Source organism: Mastomys coucha, unplaced genomic scaffold (assembly GCF_008632895.1).
Source record: "Mastomys coucha isolate ucsf_1 unplaced genomic scaffold, UCSF_Mcou_1 pScaffold23, whole genome shotgun sequence".
NCBI classification, from domain to species: Eukaryota; Metazoa; Chordata; class Mammalia; order Rodentia; family Muridae; genus Mastomys; species Mastomys coucha.
In genome coordinates, this window is record NW_022196906.1 from 68,335,305 (window position 1) to 68,349,257 (window position 13,953).

The 13,953-nt window shown below is 38.6% G+C and overlaps 1 protein-coding gene across 1 annotated transcript in view; it reads right to left on the reverse strand.

Moving 5' to 3' along the window:
* Unc13c (unc-13 homolog C) overlaps positions 1 to 13,953 on the reverse strand; it is a 465,433-nt gene that overhangs the window by 148,090 nt on the left and 303,390 nt on the right. The window contains exons 18-19 of the mRNA XM_031344063.1: positions 10,718 to 10,851; positions 2,251 to 2,336 (exon numbers count right to left, since the gene is read on the reverse strand). Coding sequence (XP_031199923.1) covers positions 2,251 to 2,336; positions 10,718 to 10,851 — 220 coding nt within the window. The remainder of the gene's footprint in view (positions 1 to 2,250; positions 2,337 to 10,717; positions 10,852 to 13,953) is intronic.

Here is a 13,953-nt window from a genome sequence, read left to right on the forward strand (position 1 = left end):
GTGGTAAGACATTCTGATCAAAAGCAACTGAGAGGAGGAAATGATGTATTTGGCTTCTACTTCTACATCACAGTCTATTGTTGATGAAGTCATGGCAAGATCTTGAAGCAGAAACCATGGAGGAAAACTGCTTGCTGGCTCATTCACAAGTTCATACTCAGGTAGTTATATAGTCCCATGCTATAGGCCTAGGGACAGTGGGCTAGGCCCCCACTACCTCAATGTGCAGTCAAGATAATGCTCCACAGACATGCCCACAGGCTAATTTGATGTAGAAGACTCCTCAACAGAGGCTTCTCCTCTCAGATGACTCTAGGGTGTGTCAAATTGATAATGACGGGTTTATAATACAGTCAATAACCAAAAAGATTATAATAAGTCTCTATAACAGCAAACATTGGGATACACTGGCAGTCAATGTTCCTTTATATGGATCTAAAACATTAGTTCCTCTGGACTGCAGGGGAGCCACCTTTTCCTGCTAACTGATACTTTGAGACAGTGTGATCCTCTGGTTCTATAGGCAAAGGCAGGTAAACAAAATGATGAGCATGCATGCCTCCAAGACCATGGATGGGCACGCCTTTCATGGCTATTTCTCTTGATCCATCGAATTAAGAGACCCTTAAAGTAGTTACTGAGTAGTTTGTATAGTTCATTATAGTTATTGAGCTATTTCTATAGTTCATTATAGATCATATAGATATACTTCTGTGTTAGAAATAGTCTTTTCTGAGGATGTAACACTAGAAGAATCACACATGGTTGTCTGAGATGGATAGTAGGATGAGAAGCTCAGGCATGAGAGCAGTCATGATGGAGATAGATGAAGATATGAAGGAATCAATGCTGACCTTAGGTCACAAGATGAATGCTGTGCCAAGGAAGCATGGAGATGAAGTGGGTTTGGATCAGGGGTTGGGATAGGGCTCAGACTGAGACTTCTACTGCTGACTTTGTAACATTTGAGATGTCCCAGGCAGCTCAGGGATGGCTGAAGATTGTAGGGAATAGGCCCATGAAAACAAACGCTGCCTGGGGACCTTAGTTGCTAGTAGACTGAGTATTCCTTTTTGATGACATCAAGTCTACATTTTAGCAAAGCAGAAAAACAGTGGTTCAAGGAGCAGGGGCTCTGAGTGGGTTCTACCCCATCAGTCAATCTTAGAAGCTGTCTAAATACTTTTCTGAGCTGCGTCTGAACAAGACAAACCCTTTCCATTTCTCTCTACACAGTTAAGTTCCTTAAGGGGCCCATTGGGCCCTGTAGCTCACTCCCACCAGTGTCTCAAAACTTATTTCTTGCTATGCTCTGACTTTTCTTTTCTCGAATGCACCATGTATTGACTCTATTTCCGTTTTTGATCTTTACCTGGGGATTTTTTCTTTTTTGGTCCTACTTCTTATTCAGGTCTTTGTCTATGAAGTGTTCCTTTACTGACAGTTCCTTGAAAGTTGTGTCTCTCCCTCAGCTTTGATTTAGAAGTGTCCCCAGACACAGCTCTGCCCTGATTTGGCAACTGTCTACTGACAGCAGTGTTTGTAATTCATTGCCATAGTCTTTCTGCAAGAAAGGATTGTGGCTAATATCTTTTTTTTTTTTTTAACCACCTCACACTGACTGAGATAGAAGCCACTTAGTGTTCCCTGGCTTACTATACACTTGTTGACTATGTCTGAAGAAGATTTCTACAAGGCTTTGTGTTCAAGGATGGCTGTCAGTTGATGGTCCCATTACAACCTCCATATGTAGATGGGATCCTCAAACAACATTTGTACACACAGTTAACCTAAGGCTGTGTTTCTCTGGCTCTCTCCACTGCTGAATTTGCACTTGCTGAGAGTAGTGGTCCTGATGAAAAGCCTTCCTATTGACTTTCCATGAGTGCTGCCCAGACTTTAACGACACCTATCTATAGGTACTATTTCCAGATAATACCTGTTGGAGATAAATAGCTGGAACAATACTGCTTTCACATCCTTAGGTGTGGTTCAATTTGGGGAAAATATTCCCACAGCCTATTCCAGTCTCTGCACATCTCTATAGGTGGAATGCATATCATGACATCATAACTTGGGTTGATTGGTTAAAAAAAAAAGTGTTCTTCAGAACTTTGAAATACTTTGTGGCTTTCATCTTTGATCATGTAGTAATATGTATTAGAACTAAGCTAAACACAATAATGCAGATTTTACAATGTTATCTTTTAACACATATTTTAGAAAATATAGATAAGAGTTTGGACTTACCCTCTAAAGCATATTTCATATCGAGAGCAAAGAGAGACCACATGATTTCTGCACTTATCTTTCCCATGTTTAGTTCTTGCGGAAACCTAAAACAAAACACATCTTGATAGGGTATCAAAAATAAAGGCATCCCTGAAAATCCAAAATATCTCATTTCACCCATAACCACAGTTGTTATTACATGGCTCACACACCTCACATATACTCACATGTACTTTCACCTATATAATTTATTTCTACTGACTTTAATAAGCTGGGGGTTAGGCTACATGCCAGAGTATAATCTGGAAAATAATAGTAGGTACATGGGGGGGGGAAATAAACATTATTATATTGGCACCAAATTAGCAGAGCCCAGAGATTCCCAGGATGTCCTTGTGAAGTGTTTGGGTCAGAATAGCTCCGTCCATCTTACCAAGGAATGTCTTCTATGCACTCATCTTGAAGGTAGATCAAGAAAACCCAAACAACAGATACCACGTAACACCAGAGAGACCCACCTCTCTCTCTCACACACACAGACACACACACACACAGACACACACACACACACACACACACACATTTGTGATGCACATGATATACCAAAGCATAGAGATTTATGTTTTCTAATACAAATGTAGAAAGATTAATTATGTAAATTAATTCTGTTGAAGCTAAAGAGTGTTACCTTAGTACACACAATGTTGCCTATGAACTTGAGTAAAACAACACATGTGAACTTATTCTAATTATACTTTTCACACAAAGAATAGGATATACCTCACTGATACCCTGACTATAAAATAGATATTAGTTTTTTCATAATATCCACTCATATGTTAAAACATGCATTTATAGGTTTATTTACCAAAACTTAACTCTTACAATGGAAAACTAAGAATTGAACTCCCACAATGAAAAAATTAATAAACATATATGCATACATATATAAATTAGTCCCCAGCCTTCAATATATTTTATAAATATAAAAATAATCATAGACAAATTATTTTAAGAGGTTTTATTTGTCTGTGGGTGCTGATACAACTTAGGCTGTGTTGTATAATTTTTATGTTACAAGCGAGCAGAAGTAAAATTGTAAATGACATAGTGAGTATTTTGGGCTCATGGGGGAGAAAACAGATAATTATATTTAATTAAATTTAATTTTTTTGAATCAGAACTAAAGTAAGAGTATATCAGGTCCTAGAACCTGAACAAAAGGGCAAAAATAAAATTATACATTAAGTATATCTTTATATACATCACTTCAAGCATCTCCAGTAAAAATCTGAATTCAATGCCTTTTAAAGACTTATTTTAATTATGTATATGTATATATCTGTATGTGTATGTATGTGTGTTTGTGTGTGTGTGTGTGTGTGTGTGTGTGTGTGTGTGTGTGCATGTATATGCAGGTGCTCACAGAGGCCAGAAGAGGATGCTAGATTTCTCTGGAGTTGGAGCTACTGCAGTTGTAAACCACCTGACATGGATGTTGGGAATCAAACTCAGATCCTCTGTAAAAGCAGCAAGAAATGCTCTTAACCACCATCATTTCACCAGCATCCATCAAATTCAATCTTACAATACATACAAGACAATTAAGATTATTATCAAAAAGGTTTATTGGTAAAATGCAAGGTTAGTTCAACATTCAGAAACTAAATGATGTAATTTACCAATCAATGGTCTGAATGGAAAAATATGTATGGTCACTGCACCAGATGCAGGAAACATATGTGGCAAACTCCTACTTTTCTGAAAACTAAAGGACAATAATATTTATTCTTGGTTTTCCTACTAAACATCAATGAAGCTCTGAAATTCTGCAAAAGCTGCAGGGGAAAGAAGAAAAGCAGGCAGAGAGAGAAGAAGGCTGCATTTGTAGAAGCCATAACAATCTATATACAGAATGTTCAACATGCTACCAACAAAACACTTGGCCCTGGGTGAGGTGGCAGCAGTTACACTCCTGGTCATGGGACGGCTGAGGAAGGAAGACTGCTAGTCTAGATCAGCCTGGGCTAATACAGGAAGACCCTGTCTCAAAACTAAGAAGAAACAACACCCTAACAAAATTAAAGCAACCCAAGCTTTCCTCATTGAGAGAGCCTAGCCAATTATAAAAGCCCATCATAAGGAAGGTCCCAGAGCTAGGCAGTGGCGGCGCACACCTTTAATTCCAGCACTTGGGAGGCAGAAGCAGGTGGATTTCTGAGTTCAAGGCCAGCTTGGTCTACAGAATAAGTTCCAGAACAGCCAGGACAATACAGAGAAACCCTGTCTGGAAAACAAAACAAAACAAAACAAAAAGTCCCTGACCATAAATCCATGTATTTGTGTATACTAGCAACAAAAGCATTGGAAATGTAAATTTGAATAACAACAGCATTTACAGCATTTGCAATACCAGCAAGAAGTACTAAGTACCTAGATAGACATCTAGATATATGTACATGATATACGTGCAATGAAAATACAAAATTTTGGGAAGACCCCAAGTGTTTTGGGGGGCTGGGGTGAACTTTTTTTCTGTTTTCTGCTTCTGTGAGGACATGTCGCGTAGAAAAACAATGACAATTAAGTTAGACACACTGTGGTTACAAGAATAAATTAGTGAACAGGGGCTTAGGATACACTCTCCCAGGGTAGAGCTATTCATAGCTTATGTGGAAAAAGAGATAGACTCTGCCTATGGGAGGAGGAAGAAGCTACCCACAGCAGCTGGAGGCTGCAGAGTTCATAGGAAAGATTCTGCAAGTGACATCAGAAACGTTGCTTTAAATCTGAAAGTCTGAATCAGAAAACTTCCAATCACAGACTCTAGAAATCAATTGTGACTTCGCACGGTTTTCCCTGTCAAGGCTCACTTTCAAGTGTTAAAATTTGAGTTAAGGGAACGTATGGACACTGTGGGATCTTAAATCTGCCAAATGTCAGTCCAAACGAAATCATCAACTAAAACAGAGCTACACTGGAAAACTACACACAACCTACACAATATATAAACTGGCAATGTTAATATGAGAAGAAGTGTTCTGAGTCAGATGGTTAGAGAAAGACGAGGCTGATGAGCAAGTAGCTTAAAAAAGAAAAACAGAACAAACAAACAGACATACAAACAAACAACCTACCCAAGAGTAGAGAGATGGCTCAACAGTTAAGAGCAAGCATTGCTCTTGAGCTCCCAACACCTACACCAGGTGGCTCACAACTACTGATTAACTACTGCTCCAGAGAATAAAGTGGCTCTCTGGCTTCTGTGGGTGCTGTACTCAAATGTGCACCCACTGTCCTCCAAACCCCACCCAAAATTAAAGATAAAATTTATCTTAAAAAAGAAAAAACTTGCCAGGCGGTGGTGGCACACACCTTTAATCTCAGCACTTGGGAGGCAGAGGCAGGTGGATTTCTGAGTTTGAGGCCAGCCTGGTCTACAGAGTGAGTTCCAGGACAGCCAGGGCTACACAGAGAAACCCTGTCTCGGAAAAAAAAAAAAAAAAGAAAAAAGAAAAAAACACAGCAAAAGAAATGTACACTGTATCAACATTCCAAGATGTTGAAATACAATGATGGTGAGATACATTGTCTCAGAACACAAGCTGTAACAAACTGTAAGCATGCCATCATAGCTGCCTTCAGTTCTGTTTATAGGGCTTTGCTTCTTACACAGGGCAGACACCTGAGCTCCCATACTGCACCAGTCTGTGCTCTGTACCCCAGATTCCTGCCTATTGGCTCCATCACCCTTACATTAACTGATACAGTGTAATAAGATTCAGATGTTAAGAAGGAAAGACAGAAGTGCTACTGGTGGTAAGATTTTAACTGTGTAATTTCAGATTTCATCTCAACACAGGCTTTCACTTATCTAGAATTGCTTCTGATATTACCTTTAGGCTTCAGTACTGTTGACAACATCACCTTTTCCTTCTTAAGTTTTTCAAGTATTACAAAAACATTTCTTTCAGATCTGGGCCATGCTCCATCCAAATATGACACCTTGCTATATTGAGTATATTTTTCAAATGTGTGTGTTTGTGTGTGTGTGTGTGTGTGTATGTATGCATGTATGTATATATGTGTATATGTATATTCTGTGTGTGAGCTGAGTCTGTGGAGACCAAAAAGGGTGTTGAACCTCTGCAGCTGGAGTTACAGGCAATTGCTGCACCATCAGAAATGCTGCTAAGATTAGAACTTGTGTTCTCTAGAAGAGCAGTAAGTGTTCCAAACCACTAAGCCGTCTCTTCCACCCTTGAATTGAATATTTTAAATCAATGTAATTTGAGAAATGTCACAGGTAAGAAGGACTTTCTCTGCTCTGGAAGGAGGTTGAAGACCCTTGTATGGCAAGTGAGAAGTATCATTGGTACACTCAGAGAGAAGGGACATTCATTTTGTAGGAGACACATAAGCCAGGACGACAACTTGCTATCTCTCCTAGTCACCTCTGCTGTCATTTTGCTAATACTGCCCAGTGACATTCCTCCAAGACTCTCTGCTCTTCATTTCTACCATGGAGACACCCAGGTCTGGCCACAGCATTGCTCGTTTCTAGGAATGCTTCCACGCCCAAGGCAATGTATGCTAACTTCATGTATGTACTTGTATCTTGTGAGTCTGTCCTCCTGTGGGGACCCCAGAGGAGAATGTGGAAGAGCAGAAGAGGCACACCCTTCCTGTGCTTCTGCCACTAGCATCACAAAGCACTGGTATGTCTGTACGTGTAAATTTTCTTAAATATACTTGAAGAAACCTTAACAACAAAAGTCTAGCCTGAGATAAATGGAAGCTTACAGTTTCCAAAAATGAGTTTTTGTTGCTTTTTTTCTTTTGGAAAGAAAAGAGAGAAATGCATAATTATGAGCAAAAGTCAAATAGATGAAAAAAAAAAACCAGCTTCCCAAGAGTAGCCACTCTACTTTCCCTATGGGTTTTTGTCAGTGGCTTTGGTCTCTTAATTAAATTTTTGTTTCTTTTTTTTTCCAAGACAGTGTTCCTCTGTGTACTGCTGGCTTTCCTGGAACTCACTCTGTAGATCATGTTGGCCTTGAACTCAGAAATCCACCTGCTTCTGTCTCCCCAGTGCTGGGGTTAAAGGCATGTGCCACCACTGCCTGGCAGTTTCAATTTTTAGTATTAAAGATTTGTTTTTATTATTTATAATTATGTGTAAATTATGTTGTCAGTGTGTGGATGGGTACACATGAGTGCAGTGCCCTGTGAGGCCTGAAGATGGCATCATCTCTGGAGTTACAGGTAGTTATGAACTTCCAAATGTGGATGCTGGGAACCTAGCTTGGGTGCTTTAGAAGAGTGGCAAATACTCTTAACTATTGAGCCGTCTCTCCAGTCCCAGTTTCAATTTTTTTCAGAAGTCATAAAGCAGTCATGATGCCCATGATACCTTTCTTTGAATTGTTTTCTTTATAAACTTTGAAAATACATTATCTTGTTTAGGCACCAAATTTTATATGTTGAATTCACCGTACATTTCCAGAACTGAGGAACGATATTTTAAAAGCAGAAGTTTTTCTTCCAAAAACATTCTGCAGTTGCTTATTTCTCTCTTTAATTTGGGATAGAGATGGAATCTACTCGTTTGCAGTTTAACATATTCTGGCTATTTTCTTTAGCAAACAATAGCAGTGTAATCCTGTGGCCAAATCTCAGTGTGATCCAAAAGGCAGAGATTTGATTTTTTTCCTCTGCTGCTTAACTAATTTACCCAGTAGAATAGTTATTGGTCTCTTTCAACTCATTGCTCTCATCAGTCAAGGGGGAGTGATAGCAACAGTGTAACACATGAGCTTGTGGGCCACTGTGAGGGTCAAGTGAGCTTTTCTATCTAAATGTTTCATGCATTCACTTGATCACCATAAGTAATCAACAAACATTTGCTGCCATTGGTAATAAAATCCTAACCATAAATAAGACATAAAGGAAAATATTATTATCTATTAATTTTTTAATTATTTGGAAAATAGTTATCATAGAAAATGAATTGAAATCATTTTTACTTTTGCTTGCTTTGGTCTTCAGATAAACATAGAATGATAATACAATTAATGGCAATGAACTAGATTGCAGAAGTGGTTTTTATGGCCTCAGGAGTAAACAGATTTTAAGACTTCAGAACTCCCAGCAGACACAACAACCCTTCCTGACTTGAGGGTTGGCATTAATAGTTAGCTTGAAGCAACCTATTATCACCTTGAAGGAGAGTCTAAATGAGGCACCATCTATATCGGGTTAGCCTGTAGGCAAGTCTATTAGTGATTGTTTTAGCTGATATGGGAAGATCCAGTCCAGAATGGGCAGTGCCATTCCCTAGCCAGAGAGTCCTGGACTCCTTAATAACAGAGGAAAATTGGGCTGAGTACAAATGAGCAAGCAAGTGAGCATACACACATTCTTTTCTCTCAGCTCTTGGCTGTGATTAAGATATATCCAGCTCTTTGAAGTTCCAGCCCCTTTAACTTCTTGGCTATCAAGGGCTATAACCTGGAATTGTAAGGTAAAAGCATCCTCTTTCTTCACTCAGCTACTTCTGTTAGGGCATTTTATCAAAGCAACAGAAATGAAACTAGAACCCTAATTTTACCATGTAGAAATTATGTATATTCTTAAAAACTCAGTCTAAACTTAAATGGTATATCAAATATTCATATCCCTTTATATATATACATATGTGTGTGTGTGTGTGTGTGTGTGTGTGCATGGTGTGTATATATATATATGTATATTTAAGTGAATGTTCTTAGACTAATCTGATGATTCCTATATACAAATTAAATTTTCCCATGTAAAAGACACTCATTTTGCGTTTTCAACGAAGTCTCAATTTAACTTAATTGATAATTTATAATAGGGCTGCTCATTGAAGAAAGCAATCCATTCCTCTTATTACACTCTGCCTCCTCTTTTTAATTTGTAGCAATTAATACAGAGCATAAATGTTTTAAACCTGGAGTCTTATGAGACACAACAATTTAACAAGCCAATTTCTTATCTCACAAATATCTTAGTGGAATCAGGAAAACATAATCTGCCAAATTTGATAATTCAGACTCATTAGTCACAGCAGATAAAATTAGAACCCATTAAGTGTGGAGTTCTGCTGTGAGGTGCCGAGTATGTCCAAAGAAAAATTTGCTCGTTAAGGAGGAGCAGGGTATGCTCTGTGTAACTGGCAATCATGTGTACAAGCTGAAGTTTGATCATTCATCAGCTGGCATCTGAGAGATGTATCATTTTCTCCATAATGCTAAGGAGAACTAAAACAAGCAAGCAAACAAACCCCACTTAAACAGAATCAAAGACACAATGACCTGTGAGGACCATATATAATGTATGGATAAGACATTATATAAGACAATCAAGAGCAGCTGACCACAGGCTAAGACTTGGGTATTGATGCTACTGTTCCTGGCTGTAATGGCTGTGGGGGCCCCATCCCCAGCCGAGGAACTACTGCAGTTGATAGCTGCATGCACAGGGAGAATCAATGTTCTTTAGGAATATGTTCACTGGTGTTTTCCTCAAGCCCTAGAGGATGAAGCCACATTTCTAACTGGATTCAGTGGGCTAAAATATCTAAATGAATAGTGTCATGGAGAGATGGCTCACCACTTAAGAGCAATTGCTGCTCATCCAGGGAATCTAAGTTCATCTAAGGGAACCTAGCATCCACATGGCTCCAGTTATGGGGGATCTGATGCCCTCTTCTGGCCTTTATGTGTACTGTATGAACATGATGCACATATATACATGCAGGCAAAACTCCCATACACATAAAATAAAACTAAATAACTTCTTGTGTGTGTGTGTTTTTTTTTTCAACATAGGGTTTCTGGGTCAATAGATTAGCTTTCCTGGAACTCCATTTGTAGGCCAGATTGGCCTCAAATACACTGATATCCTCCTGCCTCTACCTCCTGAGTGTGGGGTTAAAGGTATGTGCCACCATGCCTGTCTAAATAGCTCTTTAAAAATAAAATTTTTAATACATTTTATTTATTAAAAGAGGCATTTTAATAAAGAGGAAAAATGGTGGAGCTGGAATACTTTTTCTTGTCCTTTCAATTATAATTGAATTTAATATAAGTTACGATTCAGGCTGTCTTGGTCTGGAAAGACAATAAAAGTGATAAACCCAGACCCCCATAGTAAGTCTGGATCTGTGTCATTGTTAAGATGGTAAAATGGAAGACACATAAAAACTTCTGCACTAAACAAAATAAAATTAAATCCTGGGAAATATTTGACTCACAGCCAAACAGCTATATAATTTGTAGTTTAAATAAAAAAATGCTTTTATCACTGAATTGATATTTACTGATAAAAGTAAAATAAAAACATTTATATGGTTTAATTAAAAACTTTCACTGTCATTAGAATATAGGTAGTATATAAATTTAGGTAATACATTTTAAACATTGGAATGAACTCTGCCAACTTCTACATCCAGTGTACTTACTGATTGAGAACAGGAGTGTAGGCAGTTTTATCCTCATCAATAATAGTGACCATCAGTGTAATCAACTGTGGCCAGAAGTCCAGGTTCTTGGTGGTCGGCCCCTGGTCTTCTCGAGGAACATCTTGCTTCTTGCTCTGTTCACAAGGCAAGCAAGAGGCAAAAGAGGTCAAACAGGAAGGCATCAGTTATATGTGCTGTTCTGTGTTCTGTCCACAAGAGGATCAGATAAATAACTCTGAAAACATGTGCAGATCATGTGAAGAGCAAACTATCCTCTCTTCATTGAGTAGGATGAAGCCTGCCGCCAGCCTTCTCTTTCTAATCTCACATTTGGCTAGGGTTTCACTTGGCTCTGGAAGGTAACTTCTCTCTCTCAATGTTACAAGCCCATAGCCTTAGGAATTATTATTCTTTTAATATGGCTTCTTCCACAGATAGAAATAAAAGCTTATGTGTAGAAAGGTCTGTGTGTGTGTGTGTGTGTGTGTGTGTGTGTGTGTGTGTGTGTGTGTGTGTGTTTATGTGGTAGGGGACAGATGGCGGGGGAGGGAGAGAAAGAGGAGAAGAGGAAGGGGAGAGACAAAGGGAGGGAAAGAGGGATAGAGGTGATGGGGAGAGAGGAATAAGAAAGGAGGGGGAAGATAGGGAGGGAGGGGAGAAAAAGGGAGCGATATATTTATCAAGCCCAGATATTTTGTCCAAAATATGTTGTGATCAGATTGAGTTTAAGAGACTCAAATTCACCTGGTTACAGACAACCCTGGAAAACTTTACAGCTAGCACATGTTTTGTCTGTAACCCAAATTTTGCCCACAACTTTATTTGATTAGCTTCATTTTTATAAATCTACCTTTTTCTTCTTTCACTTAAATCACTTTTATTTAATTTCTTCATTTCAGGTCTTTATGCTGTCTGAGTTCTTTAAGGATTACTTCTAGAAGGCAGAATATGGCTTGGGATGGTCCAAACTCATTTTAAGTTATGGAGTACAATAGTGTTGGCAAATGTTTTAAATATAAATTTAATTTTCAATATACACAATTCTTTTCAACACATAGATAAATTATCCTGATTTGCTTTACTGTCTGTCCTTCTTGGAGTGCTTATTTTACATTTACTTGTTAAATTTAGACAAGAAATATACAGGGAAACATAATTTCCACTCAAGAATACCAATAAGTAAAACATATGGGATCTATGACTATATTTTCTATGTTACTGTGCTATGTCCAGAGTGTCTAGAAACCTCAGTTTGTGGCTCATGCAAACTCTGATGTGAGCGCTGTATCAGATGTGACATGGCTCAGTTTGTTCTATATCTAGTCATGATGTTTTCTGTTGGGACCAGAAATTTAGCCATCCTGTGCTAAACAGCTCTGTGTGTTTATATGTTCGTGTTTAGCAAGACAGATAACTTAGCTATATTTCAGTGAGCAACCCCCTCATTATCATTCCCATGTAAGTGAAAATATGGCCCCATAGTACACTTCCTTTGGCAACAGGAAGGAAGACTAGAAATCAGGTGAGTCTATCTAGAACCCATGGACATGACTCTAGGTGAGACAAGCTTTTGTGTCTCCAAACACAACATACATAATTTGTGTGCTCTCTGTGTGTGTGTCCTGTGAAGGAATAGTGATGTTAAGTAACCATGAAAGGTGTTGGTAACAAGTTATATCTATGCTGAGAATCTGAAAGGCCTGGTCAACAAAAGGAGTAAAATGATACAGAGAAGTGAGCCTGGATATTTAAAAAAGTATGCAATAAAAACATAAGAAGGGAAATTAATATAAAGCCAATCACTATACAGCTGTTTAAAAATCTGTTTGTGACCACCTCATGCTGAGATGGTTATTTGACTCCTCCAAACTTTTGAGATAAATAAATCTTAGTTCCAGCACTTTGCAGGTTAAAAATAGGAACTCTGTAATTGGCTTAAGAAATACAACAGGAAGTTTTGGACACTTTGGCATCTAAGTTCCCCATGAAGATCTGGGTGGGAAGTTTACTGGCTAGGAAAAAGGAGAGCATTTATTCTTGTCTACACTTAGACTAAACTGAAGACAAGAATCTCTCTCAAGTGCCCTTCTATCTCCAAGGCAACCTGTGATGGTCTTGACATCTGTGGAAACAGCCTTCTTGATTTTTCTCTTGCAGACATGCTGACTCTCCCTTTCCATCCATTATCTCTTCTGTCTCCAAAAGCTGTACAAGAGGGATCGTCTCAACTCATCTTGAATGAAATAAAACCAAATGAAATAAGACCCTTGTCAGCCTTGAAGACTGAATACACAATGACTAGACCTCATACAGCAGAACTCTGAACAAAGGTTTGTGGTGATCATTCTAGACAGCCAAACCAAAGCCCCTGTGGCAACTGAGCCAAAGTAATTAAACCTTGGTCAGTTGCTGAAGCTCCTCAGAAAAATCTTTCCTTGTTCCAAACTCAAGACCAAACAGAAAATGCTCTTCAAATCATCCACAGGGGCAACTCACTTCCATTAGTGGATACTCAGTCTCAGTGACCCCTCCCTAATGACTGATGCTCAGTCATCACCACACATAGGGCCTCCCACATGGTCACTATATATGAGGCTTTCACACTTCCCTGCTTGCCTTTGAGTCTTTGCTCAAACAAATTGATCATGGTTGACTTACTATATATAGAAAGAGCTGAATTTCAAACAGGTGTTTTCATTTGCAAGGTCTTCAACTCTTTCCAAATATTGAAAGCTTATCATTATGTACATCATAACAATATGGGAACTGAGAGCTGGCATAATATCTACTTCTTGTTCTTACCTGAAAACAAAAACTAAGCACATAGGTAACATGAAAGTGTATAGCCTTTCTTGTTCCTTCTTAGTTTTGACTTCAAGTTATAGACACAGTGATGATTTCTGTATTCTAAAAACAACAGGCTACTTATTCTGAGTTTCGTATCTTAAATAAATCTTCCTATAAACAAAGCTATTGCTGCCTGTGTGAAATCCCTGCATTTCTTCTGTGTTCCTAACGGTCCTGGCTTGTGCGCACTCATCTGTAGTTTGGGTTATGAGTATATATAGGGGCTACTTCATTTCCATTTGATTTTTCTCCGAGTTTTAAAGTGTTTCCACTTGCTCTGATTTAACTTCCACACCCTGTTGTACTGAAGAGTCCTACCACGGTTCTCATTTGTGTTGTTCATTGCTCTGATTTAACTTCCACACCCTGTTGGACTGAAGAGTCCTACC